Source organism: Budorcas taxicolor, chromosome 14, assembly GCF_023091745.1.
Source record: "Budorcas taxicolor isolate Tak-1 chromosome 14, Takin1.1, whole genome shotgun sequence".
NCBI classification, from domain to species: domain Eukaryota; kingdom Metazoa; phylum Chordata; class Mammalia; order Artiodactyla; family Bovidae; genus Budorcas; species Budorcas taxicolor.
In genome coordinates, this window is record NC_068923.1 from 16,726,000 (window position 1) to 16,749,488 (window position 23,489).

General features: G+C 52.1%; 1 protein-coding gene across 3 annotated transcripts in view; it reads left to right on the top strand.

Moving 5' to 3' along the window:
• Positions 1-23,489, top strand: part of TRAPPC9 (trafficking protein particle complex subunit 9) — a 387,984-nt gene that overhangs the window by 83,689 nt on the left and 280,806 nt on the right. For all 3 annotated transcript variants that reach the window (XM_052651547.1, XM_052651545.1, XM_052651546.1), the window contains 5 exons: positions 4,621-4,706; positions 7,759-7,885; positions 9,747-9,879; positions 11,866-12,029; positions 18,627-18,779. In XM_052651547.1, the coding sequence (XP_052507507.1) occupies positions 4,621-4,706; positions 7,759-7,885; positions 9,747-9,879; positions 11,866-12,029; positions 18,627-18,779 (663 nt within the window). The remainder of the gene's footprint in view (positions 1-4,620; positions 4,707-7,758; positions 7,886-9,746; positions 9,880-11,865; positions 12,030-18,626; positions 18,780-23,489) is intronic.

Sequence of the window (23,489 nt, forward strand, 5' to 3'; positions counted from 1 at the left end):
TTGGGTCCTGTTTGCATCGGAGTCTCAGGGGTCTCTTGATGGTGGGCAGGCCACCTTCCGGGTGCCTTCCCCCAGGTGGATCTGGGCCTGTCATTGCAGAGTTAACAAGGTTTGTCTCCTGGACATTGTAGGAGTCTGGCTGCTCTTTTTGGGTCTAGTTCAGTTCAGTTCAGTCACTCAGGCGTGTCCGACTCTTTGTGACCCCATGGACTGTAGCATGCCAGGCTTCCCTGTCCATCACCAACTCCCAGAGCCTACTCAAACTCACATCCATCGAGTCACTCATGCTATCCAACCATCCTTAGCCTCTATTGTCCCCTTCTCCTGCCTTCAGTCTTTCCCAGCATCAGGGTCTTTTCTAATGAGTCAGTTCTTCACATCAGGTGGCCAAAGTATTGGCATTTCAACTTCAGTACCAGTCCTTCGAATGAATATTCAGGACTGATTTCCTTTAGGATGGACTGGTTGGATCTCCTTGCAGTCCAAGGGACTCTCAAGAATCTTCTCTAACAACACAGTTCAAAAGCATCTATTCTTCGGCACTCAGCTTTCTTGATGATCCATCTCTCACATCCATCCATGACCACTGGAAAAACCATAGCCTTGACTAGATGGACCTTTGTTGACAAAGTAATGTCTCTGCTTTTTAATAAGTTGTCTAGGTTGCTCATAGCTTTTCTTCCAAGCAGCAAGCGTCTTTAAATTTCATGGCTGCAGTCACCATCTGCAGTGATTTTGGAGCCCAAGAAAATAAAGTCTCTCACTGGTTCCACTGTTTCCCCATCTATTTGCCATGAAGTGATGGGCCAGATGCCATGGTCATAGTTTTCTGAATGTTGAGTTTTCAGCCAGACTTTTTACTCTCCTCTTTCACTTTCATCAAGAGGCTCTTCAGTTCCTCTTTGCTTTCTGCCATAAGGGTGGGGCCATCTGTATATCTGAGGTTATTAATATTGGGTCTCATTAGGGTTGATGGCAAGTTTTCTCCCTAAAGGACGTTTTAGGAAACTTTCGCCCATTTTGTGTACAGAAGCTTTTAGAGGTGATCTGGGGGACTGGAGATGTGAGACTCCTTCTCAGGACCAGCAGCATGATCTGTGGGGCCTCATGCAGAAGGAAAACATGGGGCCCCTTTGCTCAAACATTAGGAAGACTTTGGAGACAGAGAAGGCCCTAAACAGAATGTGGGTCCCCCTGAGTCGGGCACCATATGGCTGCAAGGTCCCAACCCTTGACCCTGGCGTTTCCTCTTCTTTCCTCTCTGATCCTTAGAAACTGCTGAGGCTTCCTTTTATGAAAAGAGTACTCTGTACTTGCTGCAGAGGGTTTTTACTCCATCCAGTGATGCAGGTGTCGTGCTCCCAGTTCATCGATGAGAAAATTAAGACTGAGTGAATGTAAATTGCTGCCCTAGGTCAGGAAGGAAGTTAAGTGGCAGAGCTCAGGCTTTGTCCATGGTTTATGACTCAACGCCCAGAGATATTTTCCTTTATCTTTATTTTTTGGCCACGCTGTGTGGCTTATGGGATCTCAGTTCCCCGACTAGGGCGTGAACCCACACCGCTGGCAGTGGGACTGTGGAGTCTTAACCAGTGGACTGCCAGGGAATTCCCAGGGACTTTTTTCCTCGAAGACAGTGAGAAGTTACTCTGAGCTGGGGATAAATTCAGTGGATGGTGCAGGATTTTTTTCCGAGATGTAACAGAAACTTCAGCCAAAATGCATGTTATTTGTTGGAGACCCATGGGTAGGCAACTGTAATTTATATTCTGTGGCTTCTAATATCTTTCTGGCAATAGACTCAGCAGCGAGTACCTGCCTGCAGGTTTGAAGAATCACATGTCTTTAACCCAGAATCCCCATCTCTATAAATGAATCTCTGTGTGTAATTGGGGGGAGTTGTCACAGCAAGGACACAGTATTAGAGGGGAAGAAACGCTGGGGGCCACTCCTGGGACCATTTTCTGCGCTAACGTGGAGTAATTTACCAGTCTTTCCGTCTAAACTCCCCGCGCGGAGATGGGTGCGCACGTCCTGAGTGTGACCGAAGAGAGGTAAAGGGTTTTGTGCCAGGACTTGGCGTGGCCAGGCTTCGTGCCGAGATCCACAGCTGCCTGGTAGGATGGACCGGCGGGAACTGTCCCATGGCCTCCCCGGGCTGCAGTTGCGCTCTCTGCGGGAAGGGGGGCGCTAGAAGCCCACTGCACGGGCTCCTCAGGGGTCGAGGGAGATGCTAACACAACGTACCCGGCGCTGTTCACTCAAGGCTCTGAGCAGCGTCGTGTGCGCTGTCCAAGGTGCTGGGGGACAGTGAGAAATCAGGAGTGCCCCCTGCCAGATGGGTCCAGCCAGCGTGGTGGAAAGAGATGAGCTTGTCGACAGAAGCCCCCGAAAGACGCTGTTAGTCCACAGCTAAGACCGGCCCGGGGGCCGTGTAGCACTGTGGGGGGCCCTGAGACAGGGCTGTGTAATAGCCTCCAGTGCTGGCCCTTTCCGAGGTTTCTGGGACAGACTGTGGAGGCACGCCAAGACCCGGGAAGGAGATGATCTCTTGTCAGACATTAATAGCTGTTCCTGTAATAAAGATTTATCTTAGGTTTACCTTTAGCGACTCTGACTGTGCGAGTATAGACGATTCCTTTCAGCACCCCAGGAAAATGAATGTTAAAATGATGGTCATTTGACCGTGACAGAGAAGACAAACAGCTCCCTCACTCTCAGGCAGCAGCCTGTTAAAACAAATGACGTTTTCCTCGGCTGTGAGGGAGGGCTGGGTGCTGACCGCGGAGGCAGTGATGTGCTCGGGGTGCTGCTGAAGGCGGGCTGGGGGCCCTGTGCCCTGCAGCAGGAGTTCTCAGCCTGAGGCGGGTGAGGAGGGCTGGGTTTCCGGAGCCAGCGGGGAACAGCAGCCAAGGCTTGGGGGCCAGGCAGACGGGAGGTGGGCCCGGCGGCCTCATTTGTCAGGGCCGTGAATGATGGATGGTTCAGCCTACCATGTCCTTCTTGGTGAATGAGGATGATCTGTGCCCTGCTGACCACTGCTCCGTGTTGTTAAGACTGCATACGGGCATCTGCTTGTGCAAGCATTTTAAGAGCCAGCTCACCTGGTGGGCTGCTTCTTCATTGCGTGCAGTTTCAGATGCCACAGGCTTGGCGCAGCCTGTCTTAGTCTCTGTGCGAGGGCCTGGTGCAAAGTGTTTGGGGGAAAATGGTGTCTTTATGAAAGCCTATGAAGCTGAAGAATGCTGGTCAGTAAATCTTAGTGTCTGCTCTAGGAGAAGCCCTTTATCCACCACTGTCCATTCTAGACACTTCTCTGAGTTCAGAGACCTGGCTTGAATCCCTGCCACACCACTTCCTGGCTTTGTGATTCCCGGCACATTTGTTAACCTGCTTGGACCTTGGTCCCTGCCTTGTAACATGGGATTGTGGTACCTCCCTCACCAGGGCATGATGCGGAGTCAGAGACAGCCTTCCGAGGGCTGGCCAGTGGCTCCTGCCCCGCACCTCGCTTGGTGCTCAGGTCCCTTCTGAATTGCCCAGGGGAGTATCTCAAAGGGAGGAGAGGGCAGTGGAGCGGGGGTGGGGACTGCACAACAGATGACCACTGACTTCGTGGCTTAAAGAACACAATGTATTTTTCTCACTGTTAGCGTCATGAGCGCAGCCTGTGTTAGCGTGGGCCTCTGCTCAGGGTTGCGGGCTGAGATCCAGGTCTCAGATGGGGCTGTGTTCTTATCGGGAGGCTCGACTAGGTAGGGTCTGTTTCTCACCTCCCTCGGGTTCTTGGTTCCTTGGGATTGTGGGGCTGAGGTCCCTGTCCACTGCTGGGTGTCACCTGGACCACTTTCAGCTCATCGCAGCTGCTCTCAGACCCTGGCCGCCTGGCCTCCTCCACACACCTGCTCACGTGTTGAGTCTTCTCACTCAGGGTGAGCAGGTTCCCTTCCAGAGCTCTTTGGAGAAGACCAGGTCCTCCTGGGATAATCGCCCTTGGGTTAACTCAAAGCCCGCTGCTTTGAAGGCTTGGGGGCCCTCATCACATATGAAAACCTCCTCCCCCTTTGTTACAGAACATAACCGATCCTTGTGTTCACACTTGGGAAAGAGGGTTACACAGCATATACACCAGGGATTGGGGGTCATCTCAGAATTCTGCCTCCTGTACGGGTTGAACTGCAGCTGGCCTGGGAGTGGTCAGGGAGGAGGCACCACCATCTTCTCTCACAGACTTCAGGACGGAAAGAGGAACCACGCTCTGTGCCACTTAGAGCTGACCACGGTGCCGTCTTCCTGAGCGCCAGCCTCGGGCCTGAGAAGGTCTATGTGACGAGTGGTGGCTCTCCACCGGGAGCTGTGCCGTCTGGTTACTTCCAGGTTCATGAAGCTGCGTTTGGCTCCAAGCAAGAGAAGCGTCAGTCACAGGCCATCCAGGTGGCAGTGACAACGCGCTCGGCTTTGGAGAAAGCTAGCAGCAGCGTAGGTTTAAACTGTGTCTCTCAAGGTGGTCATAATGCCCCTGCTTCATTGGGAAATGGCCAGAGGCGTGATCTGAAGCCACGGGAAGCATGCAGAAACACCAGCTAACACACGGATTGCTTTGTGTGTGTGTGTTTCTAGATTTCCAGTGGGTTCAAGGAGATGTGTGTGAAGTTCAGCTGATGGTGTATAACCCAATGCCGTTTGAGCTCCGAGTTGAAAACATGGTACGTAGCACCAGTCATTTGACCCTTTGGGGCTAAACATCAGTTCACCATTGATATGTGTTTCTTAGTTAGTATTTGAGTCGTACTTCTTATGATATATGTCTGTTTTTAAGATTTGTTTTGCCAAAGATTATAATCTTTTTGTGAATGAAGACCACGTCTTGCATTCCCCCGTTTTTAGAGCTTGGTCCTCAGTAGGTGTGTGAATCAGTGAACAAAAGACATCTCGGATTCGAACACACACAGAACTGAGTTGACGGAATGTAATATTTGAGATGACCATGTTGAGATTCATATGAGAGTAGCGAGGCTACAAAGCGCATAGTGTGCCCCCCACTCAACCTCACTGTTACTTCACTGCTCAGGATGACAAGATGACCAAGGCCTCTCTATTTATAAGAGAATAAATGACTGCAGTGCTAAGGCGAAATCTGCCTCGGGTTTCAAATCAGGTGTCAGCCTGTGTGTGTGTGTGCACAGTGTTAGATGCCCGCTCTGCGATGGTGTTTGCCGAAGCTCCTGCCTAGCTCCGCAGTGTCTGGTTCTCCACGCTGGACCTCGTGTTCCCGGAGGAGAGCCCTGCACGTGCTGGGTGGATTCCCGTCCTGCAAGTCTTCTCTGTGCTCATCATTGTGTGGGTCCCCTTTGTTACTTCCCTGTGATGTGCGAAGGGCGCTGTTAGCTGGGTGATGCTTTCCTCTGGGGTTTTATGACTCGTGTTCAGAGCTTGCCGAGTGCCTAGGCCACGTGTCAGGCCAGGCCTCTGCTCCGTGGTCAGGGTGCAGGAGGGGCTGTGGGACCCACGTGGAGGGTCGGGGAGGCCCCACTGAGGACACAGGATGAGTGGGAGCTCGCAGGCAGACTGGTAGTTACTTAAGATGATGTTTGGGCCTCTGGCATGAGGCATGGTTTTCCCACGTCCCTTGGAGCTCTTAGAAATTCAGCTGAGTATTGAGTGGGCAACCTGAGGTCCCCCCTATAAGAGAGCCACCTATTAGGATGAGCATTCCCTCCTCCTCCTTTTGCACAAGAACATGCCAGCCTCAGGGCTTAGCTCTTGGTCAGGCCTTGTAGTGGTTTTGTCTCCTGGCCTAAGCCAGGAATAACATTGAAAGTTGTTCAGAGAATTTTCTCTAAAGTGGTTAAAGTATCATATGCCTACTGTTTCTTATACATTTCTATTTAGGCTTAACTTTAACTGGTCGGAAAGTAATTCCTGCATTTGGGACTTCCCTGGTGGTCCAGTGGTTAAGAATTTGCCTTGCGGTGCAGGGGATATAGGTTCAATCCCTGGTCAGGAAGCTAAGATGCCAACTAAGTCCCTGCTCCGCAACTGGAGTCCATGTGCCCCAACCAAGTGCTGACACAGCCAGATAAATAAATTAATTTAAAGATGTAATATGTGCTTTTATCAAAAACTGAGGAAGGACAAAGAATAAAATTTACCACTAGGAGACAGCCCGCAAATCATGTTCAGAATTAAAGGATTACATTGCAAAATGTTTCAAGTGTGGGGAACGGCACAGGGAAGAGCCACACCTCGGGTATCCACCGTCAGTTAGCAAGTGCTCACGGCGGGCCATGCTGGCTTTAGCTATTTTAAAAAGAAATCAAATGCGAGTGTATTTTGCCTGGAGACAATAGCCACCTAATTGGTTTCTCCGCTTCCGTTCTTGGCCACGTTGTCTGTTTCACACGTAGTTAGATCATTTCATGCTCTTGCCCAGACTCTGGGTGCAGGCGTGCTCTCTGTCACTAAGGGAGCCTTGCTTCTGGGTGTTTTCTGCAGACAGAGTTAGAAACAGTGTGTGTGTATGCACACATGGGCACGTGCTCACGCGTACCTACCACATGCATCTGCACGTGTGTACATACATGAATGTGTGCCCAAGGGCACACGCACACAGATGCAGGCTTCACAGATCCCAGCCTTGCAGTCATCCCTTCAGGTCCGCTCCGTCTTCAGAGGGCTCTCCTTGCCTCCTTCCACATCCGTGTCCTTGCCTCCCCCGTGAGAACATGGCTCGGGGCAACACCAGCGTCCCCTCACCTGCCTGCTCCTGGGATGGACCACGGCACGCCCTCCTTCATGTAGGTCTTCTTAATGCCCCTCTGCCGTCTTCTGCAGGCTTCAGTGCAGGACTCTCACCCCTCTCGGTAGGCTGACTCCAACATAGGGGGTGTTTTTGATCTCTTGTTAATGGTACTTAAAAAAAAGCGTTTATTTATTTCTTTATTTGGCTGTGCTATGTCTTAGTGGCGGCATGTGGGATCTAGTTCCTTGACCAGGGATCAAGCCTGGGCCCCCTTCCTTCTGAGTCTTAGCCACCAGACCAGCGGGGCTGCTCCCTGTTCATGGTATTTTTGCTGTTTCGTCTTCTCATGTGGTTATTGCTCGGTTACGGAGATACTTCTGCTTTGTGAATGCTGACTTTGTTACCGGGCTGTTGTTAGTTCACGTTTCCTCGTAGGCACCACAGGCTTTTCTGCAGCCTTTGTTTGTAGCTGATTGTCTCCATGCTGTGTCTTCTCTCAGCTGTTGCGCTGGCCAGGGCCTCCGTCACAGTGCCGAGGAGAGGGCCCGAGCGTGGGGAGGCCCTGCAGTCACGGGCGGCTCCCAGAGGCCACGCAGCCTGTCTTCTCCACCAGGTAGTGTAGGGCCCGGCTCTTAGAGAGATGGACTGATGGTTCACAGACGCACTGGAAGAAGATTAACCGATTGCTTTCCATGTGTCGTATTTTTTTCATTTTGTTCGTAAGCAAAATATTTTATTTTTTCTTTCTGTTTATGTTCCAGCTTGGTAAAACAACAAAACAGCACACACATTCATACTGTGTCAAGCGGGGCTAGTATTAAAGATGGAATTGTTGTTCAGGCGCCCCTGGTGCTGCCCATTTCAAGACTGTTTTGTAACCATGCTTCTAGGCTGTCTTTGGTTCACGTCACTAAGGAGTCCTTGTCTTCTGAGTCCCAGGTGTTCCTGCTGGCTGAGCGGGGGCTTTGGGTCTGGGTGGGGGCTGCACTCACTGTGTCCTCTGCCACCTGCTGCAGGGGCTGCTCACGAGCGGAGTGGAGTTCGAGTCTCTCCCTGCAGCACTCTCCCTCCCGGCTGAGTCTGGTCTTTACCCGGTGACGCTCGTCGGGGTCCCGCAGACGACGGGGACGATCACTGTGAACGGTAAGGACAGCTCCTTTCTGGCTGTGGTTCCGGGGGCCTCGGACTCCTGCGCCACCACGGAGGGTTCGCCGCAGACGAACCGTGCAGAGGGCACAGGATGTGGTGTCGGCTGCCACGCGCCAGTCTGTCTTTCTTGGACCACAGGCGCACTCCGAGGTTCTCCCCCTGGGGCTACGGCCCCGCCACCCTTCTCTCCTCTCCTTCCGTCTCCGCCTGCTGCCTCGGGCAGCCCGTCTGTCTCCTCTCCCGTCCAGGCCCCTCTCCTGGACCTGCCTGTCCTGCACTCACCCTCCTTGTCTGTCTCCAGGGTGTGCCACGCTCAGTGTGTCCCCACCCACCACCCCCACGTTGCCCCTGCCCCGTGGTCCCATCCCAGGGGCCCAGGCCCCGCCCCTGGCCAGGCACCAGGGGCCATCCTGGACTGCTGCTGTCTCCCCCTCACTCCCCTTAGTTGCTGCCCGTGTTGTCAACACCCTCTGCCCCTCCGCCCTCTCTCGGGCTTGTCACCGAAGCATCAGGACTGGTCTTTCTGCCCTCACTCTTCCCGTGGTGCGGCCTCGTGACCTCTCCGTAGCGCAGGCCTCTGGGCTGGAAGCAGTCCTCCCTTCACTGTGCTCCCCGCCAGGGCTCCCTGTCTCACTCTGGCTGTGTCGCTGGGCCCTGTGCATCTGGGCAGGCGTGGAGGGCTCTCGTCCTGGGCACGCGGCCTGCTTCCCACCCCCTGCTCACGCTGTCCCTCTGCAGGGGGGCCTTGAGGCCTGGCTCAGGTGCCCCTGTGGTGCCCACCCGGCCTTGCCCTCCCTCCACTGTGGCGGCCCTTCCTTCACATCATGCCCGCCATGGCCTGTGGGCCCACTTCTTGCCAGCCGCATCTGGCTTTCTTGGCTGGATCCTCACACCTGGCACATAGTAGGTCTTCAGTATCCATTTGGTGGCTGAAAGTCAACATTCACTGGGAAAGGAGTCTGTTTAAAAGGAGGCTTTGAAGGACCATACTTTATTATTATTATTTTTAAAAATATTTTTCTTTATATATATATATATTATTGAAGGACCACCATACTTTAAGAAGAAGGAAATGTGGGTGCCGTGAATTGGAGCTCTTTTAAGTCGAGGGCTGTATCAGGGCCCTGTTTGTCTCCACGGTACCTCTTGCTTCTTGTTGAGTATGTAGACGTTTAATATGGATGCAGAGAAGTTGCCACCCTAGGTACTTAGCATCAAGTGTTACTTGATTTTGTTACACGGTGAATGTTGTTTATAATAATTACCTCAAATTTCAAAAGCCATTTCCAAGCTTTGCTTAAACAATTTCAAGTGCTTATCTAACCCGAGGAGTGTTTCTTAAATGAAAATTTTGCTAATCGTAAATTACAGTGTTTGTACACATTGAGCAGATTGCCATATCACGTAACAGTTATGATAACAATAATCGACTCTTGAACTTTCATCTGTCAACGCAAGCTTTCGAATCACTTTCTTTCAAATACTTATTAAGTCCCATTATGTCCTGGAAAGGGGTACAAGCTCTCCTTTCCATTTTAGGGATGGATAAATTTGAAAAGCAAATTAGTGAAGGGATGAGACACTGATTGTAAACTTGGGTGACGTTTATGGTTTGTGTACCGTTGGTTGGACGCAGCCCACCTTGGAGCGGGCTTGTGGGCCCAACTCTCACCTCTGCCTGGGGACACGAGGCTGTGGGCTTGAGCTTGGGAGCCGTGGGCCCGCCGGGCAGCTGACGGGCCCTGAATCTCAACTCAGGTTGGAGGGGACCCTGCGCCCCTGTCACCCATGGGGCCCCCTTGGGCATGAGCCGTGAAGCCTTTCCAGGGGGTGAAACTTGGCCTTTTGTCCCCAGGCTACCACACCACAGTGTTTGGCGTCTTCAGTGACTGTCTGCTGGACAGCCTCCCGGGAATCAAGACCAGCGGCTCCACAGTGGAGGTCATCCCTGCGCTGCCCCGCCTGCAGATCAGCACGTCTCTGCCCAGGTAGCGCCCATGGGCACCGGGCCTGCTCGCCGACCCCAGGGCCCCCGGGAGTCCTGTGCTGCATGCTGTGGCCAGAGCCCGGGAGCCGGAGTTACCCTCTGACCTCGCGACCTCTGACCTCACGGCCAGAGTGTGAGTGTATTCACGGGTCCAACAGGCAGTGCTCTGCTTGCGGCAAACTGGAGTGCAGTTGAGGTGTTTCTTACTAAGATCAGAACAAAATGTGAAATTAGCCTTTGGAAATGTCATTTTAATGAGAAACAGTTGAGGCTTAAGAGAATTTAAGAAGTCTTATCTTCTAAAAGAAAAACAGTCCTCTTTTTTCCCTCTAGCATTTTAGGAAAGGATAAGGAAGGAAGAGAAATCTCAGAGGGAATGACTTAATGCTTTCTGGTGTTTCCACTGTTTGCTCACTGAACAATATATGTATGTTTAGATCATACTGCATTTCATTTAGTATCATAGATTTCTCTTTGCATAAATATGTAACATAAGCTGAAAGCTTTCTGTTTTAATTGCTTAAAAAAGTACATCATGAAGCCATCTCACAATCACATCCCCATTCATTTCCCTGCTGTTGGGATTTGGGACCGTCTCAGTTTTTGCTCATACGGATAATGCTTTATTGTTTATCCCTTGGGCTGTCTTTCTAAATGTGTCTCGGCATTTTCTGAGATGTTTGGAAGGCTCAGTCGCTTACTCAGTGGGCCCCTCCTCGGTGCCAGCCTCGCCCACCTCCCCCCGCACCCCCCAGCTTAAGCCGGGCGTGTGGGGCGTGGTCTTCGGGACCGTCGGCTCTGTGTGCTGCGCTGCCTTCTGCTTCCTCCCTCCTCTTTCCCCGCCGTGCCAGGGGCTAGCGCCCTCTCTGCTTGTGTCAGCTGTGTTTCAGTTTTCCCAAATACTTTCCCTGCAAATCCAGGTGGACTACAGTTCTCACCTGAGGAGGGCTCTGTGATGAAATGTGGAAAGAAGTCACTTACAGTGAGGGCTGGAGTCACTTATTCTTACTTGACAGAGAAAATTTATTTCTTGATTCACGAACAGCTCTAAAGGTATAAAATGCCAAGGAGTTCACGTTGATTCTCTAGGCTGTTATTTTTGGAGAACGGGCTTTGGATGTGCTTTTTGACTCCACCTGCCACACGCGCCTCCCTTGTTGATGGCTGGCATTTGTCCCCATTCTGTCTCCAGAGCCTCCTCCCTGTGGTCACAGTGACCTCCTGGCCCGGAAGTGGCTTTGGCACTTGCATTGGGAAGGGGACACCAGGGTGATGAGGACTGTGGGCTGAGTGATGGTCATTAGGACTCAGGCCAGAGTTTCAGACCAGGGCTGCAGTGCCGCAGCCTCAGGGGCGCGTTGGGCGAGCCTCAGGGGCGCGTTGGGCGAGCCTCAGGGTCTCTGGACTCTGGGCTGTACCCCGCGTGGCCCAGGGCCCCACCTGGCCGGTGCCGAGGGCCTGCCAGCTGCCCCGGCTCCCATCAGGGGTTTGCCAGCATCGCTCGTTGATTTTACTGGGATGTGGAGGCTGCTGTTTGTGCTTTCCTCTTGCCTTTTCCCTCAGCTCCCAGGTTGTCATTTCGAATGGTTCATTTGAGTTTTCTCCTTCAGTCTGTGGATTTTCCGGGCATTTCTGAGATTTAAAAATATTTTTAGCAAGCAGCACGCTTAGGGATCCTTTGAAGTAATTCATTGTTTCACCTTTGCCCTCAGCATGATCCAACAATTATTCTTATGGTTCACGCACACATGAGCCAGTAAGGCCAGTGAGAGCTTTATCTTGTGACCCAGAGCGCCTCTGTGTGTGGACGGTGCTCAGCGCATAGCGACTTGCCCTGGAGCTCCTGGTTGCTGGGCACTGATTACGCGCTGAAGCCATGGCCCGTGTGTCTGGAGTGCTTAAGTGTGGTGATGTGCATGACTCTAAAATGCCATCAATTTTTTTTCTGTTTTTCTAAAACAGATTATAATTCTTACTCTTATTTTAGGTCTGCACATTCATTACAGCCTTCCTCTGGTGATGAAATATCTACTAACGTGTCTGTGCAGCTTTACAATGGGGAAACCCAGCAGCTTGTTGTGAGACTGGAGAACATTGGGATGGAACCACTGGAGAAACTGGAAGTGACCTCGAAAATCCTCACCACCAAAGGTAGGGGCTTGTCGTGGGTTTGACTGCAGAAGTGTTTATCTTTTTTATTTGCAGAAGAGACACTTTGCTTTTTTTAAAATACCCACACCATTTTGCATCAGGGTGAGCAGATTAACAGTGTTGTGGTAGTTTCAGGTGAGCACCCGAGGCACTCAGCCACGCACAGACCTGTGTCCACTCTCCCCCAGACTCCCCTCCCATCCAGGCTGGCGCTGAGCATTGAGCAGTGTCCTGTGCTCTTTACAGGAGGTCTTTGTTGGCTGTCCACTTTAAATATAGCAGTGTGTTCATGACCTTCCCGAAGTCCCTAAGTATTCCTCCCTCGCACCAGCAACCATACGTTCGTTTTCTAAGTCTGTGAGTCAGAAGAGACCCTATAGATAACCAGTGTCCCGAAAGTCTAAAAACCTCTCCCACTTTTAATTTGACGCCTCTGTGAAGTTGTTATCTTAAGTGTGCGTGAAGAACTCACAGAGGAAGGTAACAGAGTGCAGAACACACCCCTGTATCGCCCGTGCTCTTCGCACCGATCAGGCCCTCAGCAGGCGTGTCCTGGAATGAGTGAGCAAAGAAGAGCACGTGCAGGCTCGGAAGGGTGCCATCTGGGACCCGTCTGCCCAGCCGGGTGCCTGCTGTGGGTTCAGCACTCAGGACCTGTGCACCCCCTCTTCCAGTGATGCCGTTCTAGTTCTAAGCCACACGTAGCTCGGGCTCACAAGACCTGTCTTACATTTTGGATTCAGCATTTGCTCACTGTTTATCCTTCACATGCCTCAGCTTCCTCCTGGGTAAGCAGGGGAGGTGGTCCTGACATGGGAAGCTGTCCTAGGAGCTGAGTGAGGCCACAGAGGGACCTGGTCAGTGAGGTGAGTGAGCAGTACTGATTGAGGGGCATACGCTGTGTAGGAGGAGGGCTGGGCATCGAGAGGAGTAAGTGGAAATAAGATCAGCGCCTCTAATGAAGTTAGAGAAACTGTACCGTCCGCGGAGGCCAGAGGCAAGGGCGGCACTGGGAGAGCAGGCTGCTGGGGCTCCGTGTTCCGCTGCTCTTGACTTAGGAGCCAGGTGAGCAGGTGTCCCTGGGGGCCTGGGCGCACCTGGCCCGTCGAGAGCAGTGCCCTGGCTCTGGCGGCGAGGCTGTCCTCTCCGAGAGCGTCTCCAGGGTCCGATGCCGGGCGGGGGGCTTCAGAACTGCTGTGCCGGAGTCCAGTCACGCCGTCATCCTGGGGGAGTGGCGGCTGCCCCACGGCCCCTCTGCTCCAGGCCGTCATCGTCATTTTATCCACGGTGGGGAGGGGGTCTCAATCTGCGTGTCCCCGATGACCAGCGACGCTGAGCACCTCTGCTGTGGTCGTCCTCTGAGAGTCCACTCTTGTGCTGGCCCTCTCTCCTTTTCCTCAGTCGGTGTTCTGCCTTCTCTGTCTCTGTGTCCGTCTGTCCCTCTCTCCTGGCCTGCAGGCTGTCTCTGGTCCTGAGTGTGAGTTCTGAGCTGGAACCATGTGGCGTGAGCGCCCACTCCTGCCCATGGCTGCCGTTCTCTCTCTGCCGCGCCTGTCCGTGGCTGCTGCTCCTGCCCGTGGCTGCCGTCCCCCCTCCGCTGCGCCCGCCCGTGGCTTCCGTCCTCTCTCCGCCACGCCCACCCGTGGCTGCTGTTCCCGCCTGTGGCTGCCGTCCCCTCCCCGCCGCGCCTGCCCGTGGCTTCCGTCCCCTCTCCGCCGCGCCTGCCCGTGGCTGCTGCTCCCGCCCGTGGCTGCTGTCCCCTCTGCGCCGCGCCCGCAGGCATGCGGAGCTCTTCGCGGCGGCGCGGCTCTCCTAGTCCCTCTTTTGCTCTGGTGTCTCGGAGTCTTTGGGGGAGTTTTGATAATCCTACCTTAATCTCATCCTTTCTTCCCTTTCCCTCCTCTCTTCAGGAGGAAGCACTTACGGATTAGGTAGAAAATGCCTCCCTGACATGAAATACCTTCATCTGGTATTCTGAATTTAATTAATTGGTTATAGGAGGTGGTGGATATTTGAACAAGTGAGCTAAAATTAAATGACAGAAAATTGCAGAGTATATAATGGTAAAAATGTTCACATCTTCCGTAATTTTCCTTGGCTTCACAGCTCAGCCACTAGAAGATATCTTCCTTTTCTCAAATAAACCTGAACAGTCACCATGCATCCATTATTCACTGCAGCTGCTTCTCTCTGAAGCTCAGTTCCTCTCATTTCTCCTTTGGGAACCCCTGACGTCCTTGGCTCCGCAGGCCCCACATCGCCGGCCTCTGCCCCAAGCTTCAGCTTTTGTCACTTCTTCCCTTAAGCTCTCGTTGCGTTCGTCGTCAGGAGCTAGTTTCAGCTTCTTGGATGTTGCTGCTGTTTGTGAACTTGAGGATAAACGCCCTCCTGTGCCTGGAAGCCGACCTGCTCACTTCTGTTCCCGCCTTTGCCTTCCTCCACGGGGTGACTGGGGTCCCCTTGTCTCAGAGGCCCCAGGAGACTTCTGAGGAGCCCTTCCACTTCATGGTGTTGCCGCTGCTGTGCCGGTCTCCCTCCAGCCAGCTGTGGGTCTCTCAGAGACAGCCAGTGTGTCTCCCCTTTGGTTCCAGGCGGGTCCATGGGCGGTGCTCAGTCCCAGGGACTGTCCACGGAGAGGGACACGGCCGCTCAGTCGTGTCCGACTCTGTGCCACCCCATGGGCTGTTGCCCGCCAGGCTCCTCTCTCCGTGGGATTCTCCAGGCAAGAACGCTGGAGTGGTCGCCATTTCCTCCTCCAGGGGATCTTCCTGACCCAGGGACTGAACCCACATATCCTGCTTTGGCAGGTGAATTCTTTACCTGCTGAGCCGCTGGGGAAGCCCCATTTAGGGAAAAAAAACTTCTTGCCACAGTGGGAGTAGAGGGGACATGCGCTCAGCTGGCTGGTTGTGTCCGGGAGGGCTTTTCTCCTTTCCAGGGGGGGGTCTTGACGGGCCCGAGCCAGGCTCACTTGTCGGGTGAGGGGTCACGGGGGTGGAAGCGTGGGAATTGCCGTGAGGCCCCCCTCATAGCCCAGCTCTGTCCTTCCGTGCGCTTCTGCCCACGTTCTCCTCTCACACCGTCTCCCGGAAGGGCCGTCAGCAGCTCAGTCGTCTGAGCGCTGCCTTTCTCAGGGTCCCGCTTTTGGGGCTGCCCTGCCTGCGGCATTCCTATGCTTTCCAACCCTTCTGGAGCTTACTCTCTGTATCAGCCATCCCCTCCCTCTCCAGCCTTTCACTCTAAAAATACTCAGGCATATGGAGAAGTGGAGAGAGACTCTCACAGTGAACACTGCAAACCCGCCGTCTAGGTTCTGTAACGTCTGACTGTATTTGATTTATCATGTCTGTCCAGCTTCCTGTCCATCCCTGATCTGTCTCGTTTTATTGTATCATTCAAAGTAAGTTGCAGATTACTGTGATTTTACCCACTGATCCTTTAGTGTGCATGTCATTAGGGTTCAGTGTTTGAACTCAGCTGAGTGGTATTAATACTTCAGGTAGTTTTTTTTTTCTCATTAAATAATCACGACACTCATAAGAGGTCTTTTTTGGGGTAGGATGTTGGGGTCCCAACTTGCACAGGGGTCCCAACTTTCCTTTGGAAAAAAAGTATTTGGGGTGAAATACACAAGTCTTATGTTACCATTTGCTAGATTTTGACAAATACACGTCTCCCCCAACTATTGTCAAGGTACATACATCACATACATACATTGTCTTCCCCGCAGAAAGCCCTCTCCTGGCCCCTTCCTTTGCTTGCCCAGCCCCAGGGCAGGCGCTTACCTGGCTGGCCCCCGGCCAGTGCTCACGAACGCAGATGCCAGAGGGTGGGGACACTGGGGGACCCAGGCAGAACTGGGGAGGCTCCTCCAGTGCTGGGTCCACCCGACACTGTCAGCATCACCTCTGGCCCAGCTCTCAGTTTGGTCTCTTGGAGGGCAGGGGGTCAATTACTATGACCCTCACTCTGTGGATGGGGAGGGAGTCTGGATCACACAGCTGGTTCCGTCCTGTGTGTTGCCGGATGGCCATTCGAACCAACACGTTTGCAATTGAGAAATGTCAGCTGTCGTTCCTTTTTAATTCTCATCATAAGCTGCCGTACATTTACACGTGGAATTAAACTAATGAAAATAAGCCATCTGCTTCCAAGATACACAGGGAATAACTCCTGTCCCTACGTTCTCTGGCACCAACAAGCCGTCAGCACCAGTGAGTGATGTAACATAAAAGGGAGGATGGGAAAGTGTCCTAAACTGAAACCTGAGCGAGTTCCCATGCTAGGTCTCAACAGCAATAGTAACTTTCACTATTTAGCGCTACTGCATGCCAGCTGAGTGGTAGTAATATTTTGGGTAGTTTCCTCTCCCTCACATTAAATAATCAGGACTCTCATAAGAGATCTTTTTTGGGGTAGGATGCTGGCCTCCCAGATCTGTCATCTGGGTGCTCATGGCGCACGTGTGTCCCCCGATCACACACTCCTGACACAGGGCTGAGCATTGACCATCCATCCCAGCACGACAAGGATTACTGCCCACGTCATGTCTGATTCTAATTGCAGTCTGTTTGTGAGCAAGTCTTTATTTGTAGGTGATTAAAGAGGCAAGCTTCTACCTTGACTTAAGCAACCATAAATTTCATTATAATTAAGCCCAAGTTAAGAATGTGTTGTATTTGCTTTCCTGCAGATATTCTGAGATTCTTGTCAGCGTGTCTACAAACATAGATATACACGTACCTGAGTATATAAATACACATGTGCATCCCTTAATTTCTTTACTCTTCCAATTTAATTTTTTGACAAGAAGCAGCGACTCCACATTGGTGTGCTGAGCAGTTCACGGGCGATTTGACTGAGGGGCATCCCTGCTGCTCCCTCGTCTTGTGAGTGTAGCGGCCGAGTCTCTGTAATTGGAAGCACCTCTGAAAGGTCGTCAGACGTGGAAGGTCAGCACAGTAATGGCTCCTCTGTTCCTGTCAGTGTCAAATAACCCATTTCACGTGACTGCACAGAGCTAAACTCGAGCATTACAATAATGACTGTTACTTCTGAAACTATTTAAATTCCACAGGGGAGAACGTTAGTGACACGTGCTCCACTATTGATTTATGTTTATCTCGTTTCTGCTGACAGCTTATCGTTGTGTAGGGTTTTGAAAAGCTCCCCAGACATTCTGTTTTGTAGTCCAGTAATGAAGGGAAGGAGATCCAACCAGTCCATCCTAAAGGAGATCAGTCCTGGGTGTTCATTGGAAGGACTGATGTTGAAGCTGAAACTCCAGTACTTTGGCCACCTGATACAAAGAGCTGACTCATTGGAAAAGACCCTGATGCTGGGAAAGATTGAGGGCAGGAGGAGAAGGGGACGACAGAGAATGAGTTGGTTGGATGGCATCACCGACTCAATGAACATGGGTTTGGGTGGACTCCGGGAGTTGGTGATGGACAGGGAAGCCTGGCGTGCTGTGGTTCATGGGGTCGCAAAGAGTCGGACACGACTGAGTGACTGAACTGAACTGAATGAAGGGAAGAACCAGAAAGGCCCACCTTTGAGGCATAAAAGCGCATCAAACCCGACAAGGAAGCAGCTCGGCTTTGTGTCCTGCTGCAGCTTGGGGGGTGGTGCGTGCACCGTGATCCCGTCTGTGTCGTTACTGAGGTGTAAACACCTCAGTGGTTTGGCTGCAGAAGGTGAACAAGCCGTTCCCTGTGGACCTGCCTGTTGTCTGAACATGTTGCTCTTAGGACGTGGAACTTAATGCAGAAACTGGCAGCTCAGTCAGACCCTTTCTGAGGGCACCCTAAGCTTGCAGGCAGTGGGGGCTGAGGGTGTGGCAGGGCCTCAGCATCTTGGCCGGTATTGGTGTTTCGGAGAGAGATTTGCTATGGCTGGTGGAGAGGGGTTAGCGCACACGGCTGTAGTCTTGGGGCCTGGGATCCGGGCTTCCAGCACCCGGCGCCCACACGGAGGGCTTGTCCATGCTGGCTCCAGCTCGCCTGGTGTCTCTTACACCCTTCCATTCCGAATTAATCTATGAGATAGAAAAGTAAAGACAAAGACTGCCTTAGCCTGGTTGACACATACTGTAGGCTGTGCATGATGGGGTCATGGAGGGGATCTCGCTTCTACTAGTGCTTTGTGGGGGACGCAGTCACTTGCATTGTGGAGTCAGGTGTGGGCCAAAATCCCAGAGAGGAATACGTTCCAGCAGGTGGCTAGAGCTTCAGGACTGGAGGTCAGGTCAGTTTGTAAAACCTAATCAGTGTTTTCCAGAATAGGCTGCATACTCAAAAGTAAAACAGTTGCTGGCAAGTGTATAGAATCTGTGTGTTCTGTACATTATTCTGTAGGAGGAGGGTCCCCTTGAGAACAGAGTGCAGTGTTCTTGTCCGAGGTGGTGCTCACGGACGCAGGTGATGGCCTTGCAGCAGCCGCGCTTCTGGAATTTTCTGGCACTTTGATCCATCACACGTTACAGGGTTTGCGTCTCCCCTTGCTGTTGAAGGTGCTCTTGGATTTTCTCGGGGCATTGCTGGGTCTCAGGCTGCCTCTGCCACATGAGGACTATCACCTTTGTTGCTGTCGTTGTAGAAAAACTGTACGGCGACTTCCTGAGCTGGAAACTGGAAGACACCCTTGCCCAGTTCCCTTTGCAACCTGGAAAGGTGGCCACCTTCACCATCAGCATCAAAGTGAAGCTGGACTTCTCCTGCCAGGAGAATCTCCTCCAAGACCTCAGCGATGGTAAGCTCTCCCTGACTCTGATGAGCACGTGGTGGCCCCCAGACGCATGGCAGCAATCACCATCCCCCCCAGCCCCGCTGTTCTGTCTTTGTTCCGTGCTTGTCATGCATTGACTCAAGCAGCGTGAGACTTCTCCCAGGCACGCGCTTAGTGAGTGAGTTACCATGGACGTGGAAAGTAATAAAAGTACTTTTTAGTTGAACGGTTTCTTAATTTGCACTCTCTGCCATTTTGTGCTCATTTGCCAGGAGGTCATCCTGAATTAGTGGAATATAGGAATCACTGCTTTTTTTTTTTCCCCCGAGTATAACTGCTGTGATCCCTTAGACATCTAATTAGCTGTGATTATAAAGTTCTCCTTCAAAGTCTGGTGATTTCTATAAAGAGATGGAGTGTGGAGAAAAGGAGCTTATTTTTGTCATAACATGAGGACTAGCTGATTAGGGGTAAGACTGAGTAAATTAATTGTGTCGGTTTATGAAGCATGGGGTCATCATGGGGTGTATCCGCTCAGGCGGCCAGAGAGCTGCACAGCCGGCGTGGCTGCTGCACACGCTTGTCTCCTCGCAGCGCTGGGGGTCTGGGGGTCGGGTCCAGGGGCCAGGGTGGCCGGGTTCTGTGAGAGCCTCCTTCCTGGCTTGCAGACGGTGCCTCTTCTCCGTGTCCTTCCTTGGCAGAGAGCGAGCCAGCCTGGTGTCTCTTCCCCTGCTCACAGGGATGCCAGTTTTCTCAGACTAAGGCCCCACCCTGTGGCTCATTCGACTTTCATCACCTCCTCAAGCCCAGCTTCAATTTTAGTCACACCGGAGGTTGGGGCTTCGACATATGGATTTGGGGGCCACTGCCAGCCCAAGGCTGTTGTTGGAGACAGTCAATGGATCCCGTTGCTAGAACTTAGTAACTATGTGACTTGGACTTCTCTCTGCCTCAGTCTCCTAACTTATAAGGTGACAGTAATACCCCATTTGTACAGTTGCTGGGAGGATGTGCCCTTCACCTGGACTGTGGTAAGGAGTCAACAAGTGTTAGTTATGTTATACTCCCTCTCCCCCCTTACGGATTTACGGTGTTACAAGACATGAAACCACCTCTCGTTAGAGACAAACACTCCACCGGGCTCTTGGAAAGCAGAGATGAATGAGTGATGGCCTGCCCCCTGGACAGCAGTAACAACGGCCACCTGATGCCAAGAGCCGAGTCATTGGAAGAAGACCCCAGTGCTGGGAAAGATGAAGGGCAGGAAGAGAAGGGGGCAGCAGAGGATGAGACGGTTGGATGGCGTCACTAACTCAGTGGACGTGAGTTTGAGCAAACTCTGGGAGATAGTGAAGGACAGGGGAGCCTGGCGTGCTGCAGTCCATGGGGTCCCAAAAGGTAGACACAGCTTAGCAACTGACCAACAGCACACTAAGTCCATGGCACACTTGATGAAGCGTCCTCTCCTGTACTCTCGGGAGTGCACCTGTTAAAGTTTTACAGTGTCCGTGAAGATTGGAAAGTAAGTTTACTGTTGGACACACAAAAAACGGAAAATACCATGTAGATTTAACAATACACAAGGACTTAAAAATGCCAGGTGAAATGGATATTTCCTCTGTGTAAATGACTTTATGACACTGGACTGCATCTTTCTGTCAGTAGACGGAGACTTCTTTTCCCCAAGAAGGGAGTTTGGCAGAGTCAGTGGTGCCCAACACCTATCCTGGGAAGGCTTGATGAGTTGTCATCCCCAGGGGTGTGTCCAGCCAAGTGCATGGCCAGCTGAGGCCCTTGGACGTGAGAGCTGAGGGAGCGGACGGTGACTGGTACTGCCGCTCACTTGGGGTGGGGTGCCCCTGCGAGCGAGAGAGCACAGACCCTCTGGGTGGAAACCAAAGCTGCTTCCGTTTTGGTGGCTCTTTGACTTTATGTGTTCAGCGTGGATGTATCTTCTTGTGTTTCTGCCTTTAGCTACAGAATTCTGGAGGACTGCCTCTGCCCTCCTAAGCTGAAGGTAAAATTGCAACTTGGGATTTATAGTCTGGAAATACCTTCTCACTTTGAAAATAAAACCAAATGGGAGAGAACTAGAGTTAGGATTACCAACTGGCCTATAAGTGTAAGGCTGCCCTAGTTTCCGGTCGGTTAGATAAAGCACAGGTGTAGTGGAGCATGGTTGTCGTTAACGAGATGCCCTCTTTATTTATTTTTGTACTGATGTGTGTTTATTTTTGTGATGCAGCGTCATGGTTTATGGCATTTATATTAATAGTAGAACTGAATTAGAATATAGTTTTTATTGTGTGTTAAAGTAATCTACTTTGACACAAATTTGCGTTAATGTATCTAGTGGTCTGGCAAATACAGTTTTTGAAGTGAGATGCCCTCTCCATGGTCTCTCCAGGTGGCACGGTGATAAAGAATCTGCCTGCTAATGCAGGAGATGCAGGAAGATGTGGGTTTAGTCCCTGGGTAAGGAAGATCCCCTGAAGGAGGAAATGGCAACCCACTCTGGTACTCTTGCCTGGAGAATCCCGTGGGCAGAGGAGCCTGGGAGATGCCCCATGGCGGGTGCTTGGTCTGGCAATTTCAGACCTCTAGCTGGGGTTCTGGATTGGCCTTTCAAGCAGGCTCTTGCATTAGCTGTGGTTTCTAAATCTAGATGGCATTTCATAAACTTGCAGACGGACTTCCCTGCTGTCCAGTGGCTGAGACTCCAAGCTCCCAATGCAGGAGGCCCAGGCTTGATCCCTGGTCAGAGAAAGAGCCTGGTGGGCTTCCGTCTGTGGGGTCACACAGAGTCGGACATGACTGAAGTGACTTAGCAGCAGCAGAGAACTAGGTCCCACGTGCTGCAAGACGAAAGACGCTGCATGCTGCAACTAAGACCTGGAGCAGCCAAACAAACAAATGTTTTAGAAACAACAAAAGCTTGCAGCAGTAAATGTAGCTGCCATGCAGAGCAGGACACTGGACCCAGTGTGGGCTGTAGACACGTGGAAGAGAATGAATATTTGTTGAGCGTTGTTAGATATTGCATATCAACAATAAAGTGGACCAGCCACTTTATTTGCATTATTTCTATTTAGTCTTCCCAACACTTCTATAAAGTAGATGATTCCATTTTGTTTGGAAAAAAAAAAAAAAACAATTGGAAGGATTGTTCTCCGTTAGAGGAGGTGGAAGAGATCTAACACTCTGATGCTATCTACGTGCAATCCTTAATCGTGTCCTGGATTGAAAATAGACTCTGAAGACGTTTTTGGGCCTCAGGATTCTGGCTGAGGTGAGAGAGAAGCCCTCATCTTGGCACTCGTTCTGCGCAGCCAAGAAAGCACGGCACCCCCTGCCCCCACTGTCTTGACAGTGTCCCTCCAGGGAGGAGGTCTGGCTGACTTGGTCTCTCTGGCGCTGAGCTGCTGCCTTCAGGGAGGGTGAGCTGGGTAGAGTTAGTGCGTCCAATCTCAGTGTGTACTGCGGCTTCTCTGCTGGGTCCCTGGGCCTCCACAGAGGCCCTCTCCTGTGTGCGTGACGGTCTAAATTACTGTTCTTTGGGGAGAAGACAGCAGAAAACTCTTACTCTGCCAGGATAGTGATACCACTCTCTGCAAGAGTGAGATTAAACTGGCTTCAGTGATTGCTGTGGTGGACATAGGGTTGATCCTGGTATTCTGAAACTGTGTGTTAACGTAGAATCAAGTTAACGATCCGTTCTGTGATAATCTAATTCTAGCACCTGACTCCGCTGCTGAACGCGGATTCTCACGTGAAGAGGTAACTGATGTAAGATGACAGAGATGAAGTAAAAACCCGTAGTCTAGAATTTAAATAAAAGGTAGCAGGAGGAAATTATGGGCTGTGTAAAGATCCATCCATCTGCCGTGTCTACTCCAAGGCCTAGACACCCAGCAGCTCAGCCGCAGTGGGCGTGCTAATGCCTGTGTCCCGGTATTGAGAGAAGCCAGGGCTTCCTGGAGAAGTGGCCCCTTCCAGGTCTGGGGCAGGAAGTGTCTGTGGTGAGGTGGTCTGGGAATATCCTGTGGAGCCTGCAGCAGGGAAGCTGTCAGAGCGAAGGTGCTAAGGAGGACCCCACGTGAAGAGGCTGCTGCTGGCAGTCTGAGCTTCAGCGGGCTGATGCCTGCACTTCAGTCAGGGCTTCTGAGTGCTTCCAGAGAGGGTTCCCCGCCTCAGAGTGATGGGGAGAGTGATGTCATCCTGAAGGTGACAGGTAATGAACACGTGTTCCGCCTCTCCGTTCAAACGTACGGTCGGACGGCCTGAGAGTTGATGATGGCAGTCTCTCTTCACAGAAGCATTCCAGCCAGCACTTGAGAAGGGCGGGTAGAATTAGAAGCCCGCCACTTTGCAGTTCCTAACAGATGATGGGTCGAGACCATGCGCATCCTCACAGCAAAATAAGAGACAGGCAGGCGTTATGTTCCTCCTGATGGGAGAACACACGCCGTCTTTGAGTTCGTGTCGCCCCACGTCACACCTGAGACTGACGAGCACTCGCGGCTCTCCCTGCCAATTCATGAGAAAACCTGTGAGGCTCCTCCGGTTCAGACGACCGTCAGCTCTGCAGGCACCCTCGTTCCACCACCGAGTCGATGCGAGGAGAGAAGCGGAGGCAGTCCTGGAGAGGGGCGCTGCGGACACGGCAGGTCGTCCTGAGCCTGCGGCGCTGTTTCCTGCGCCGGCGGTGTCTGTCCCTCCTGCGTCTGCCTGCTG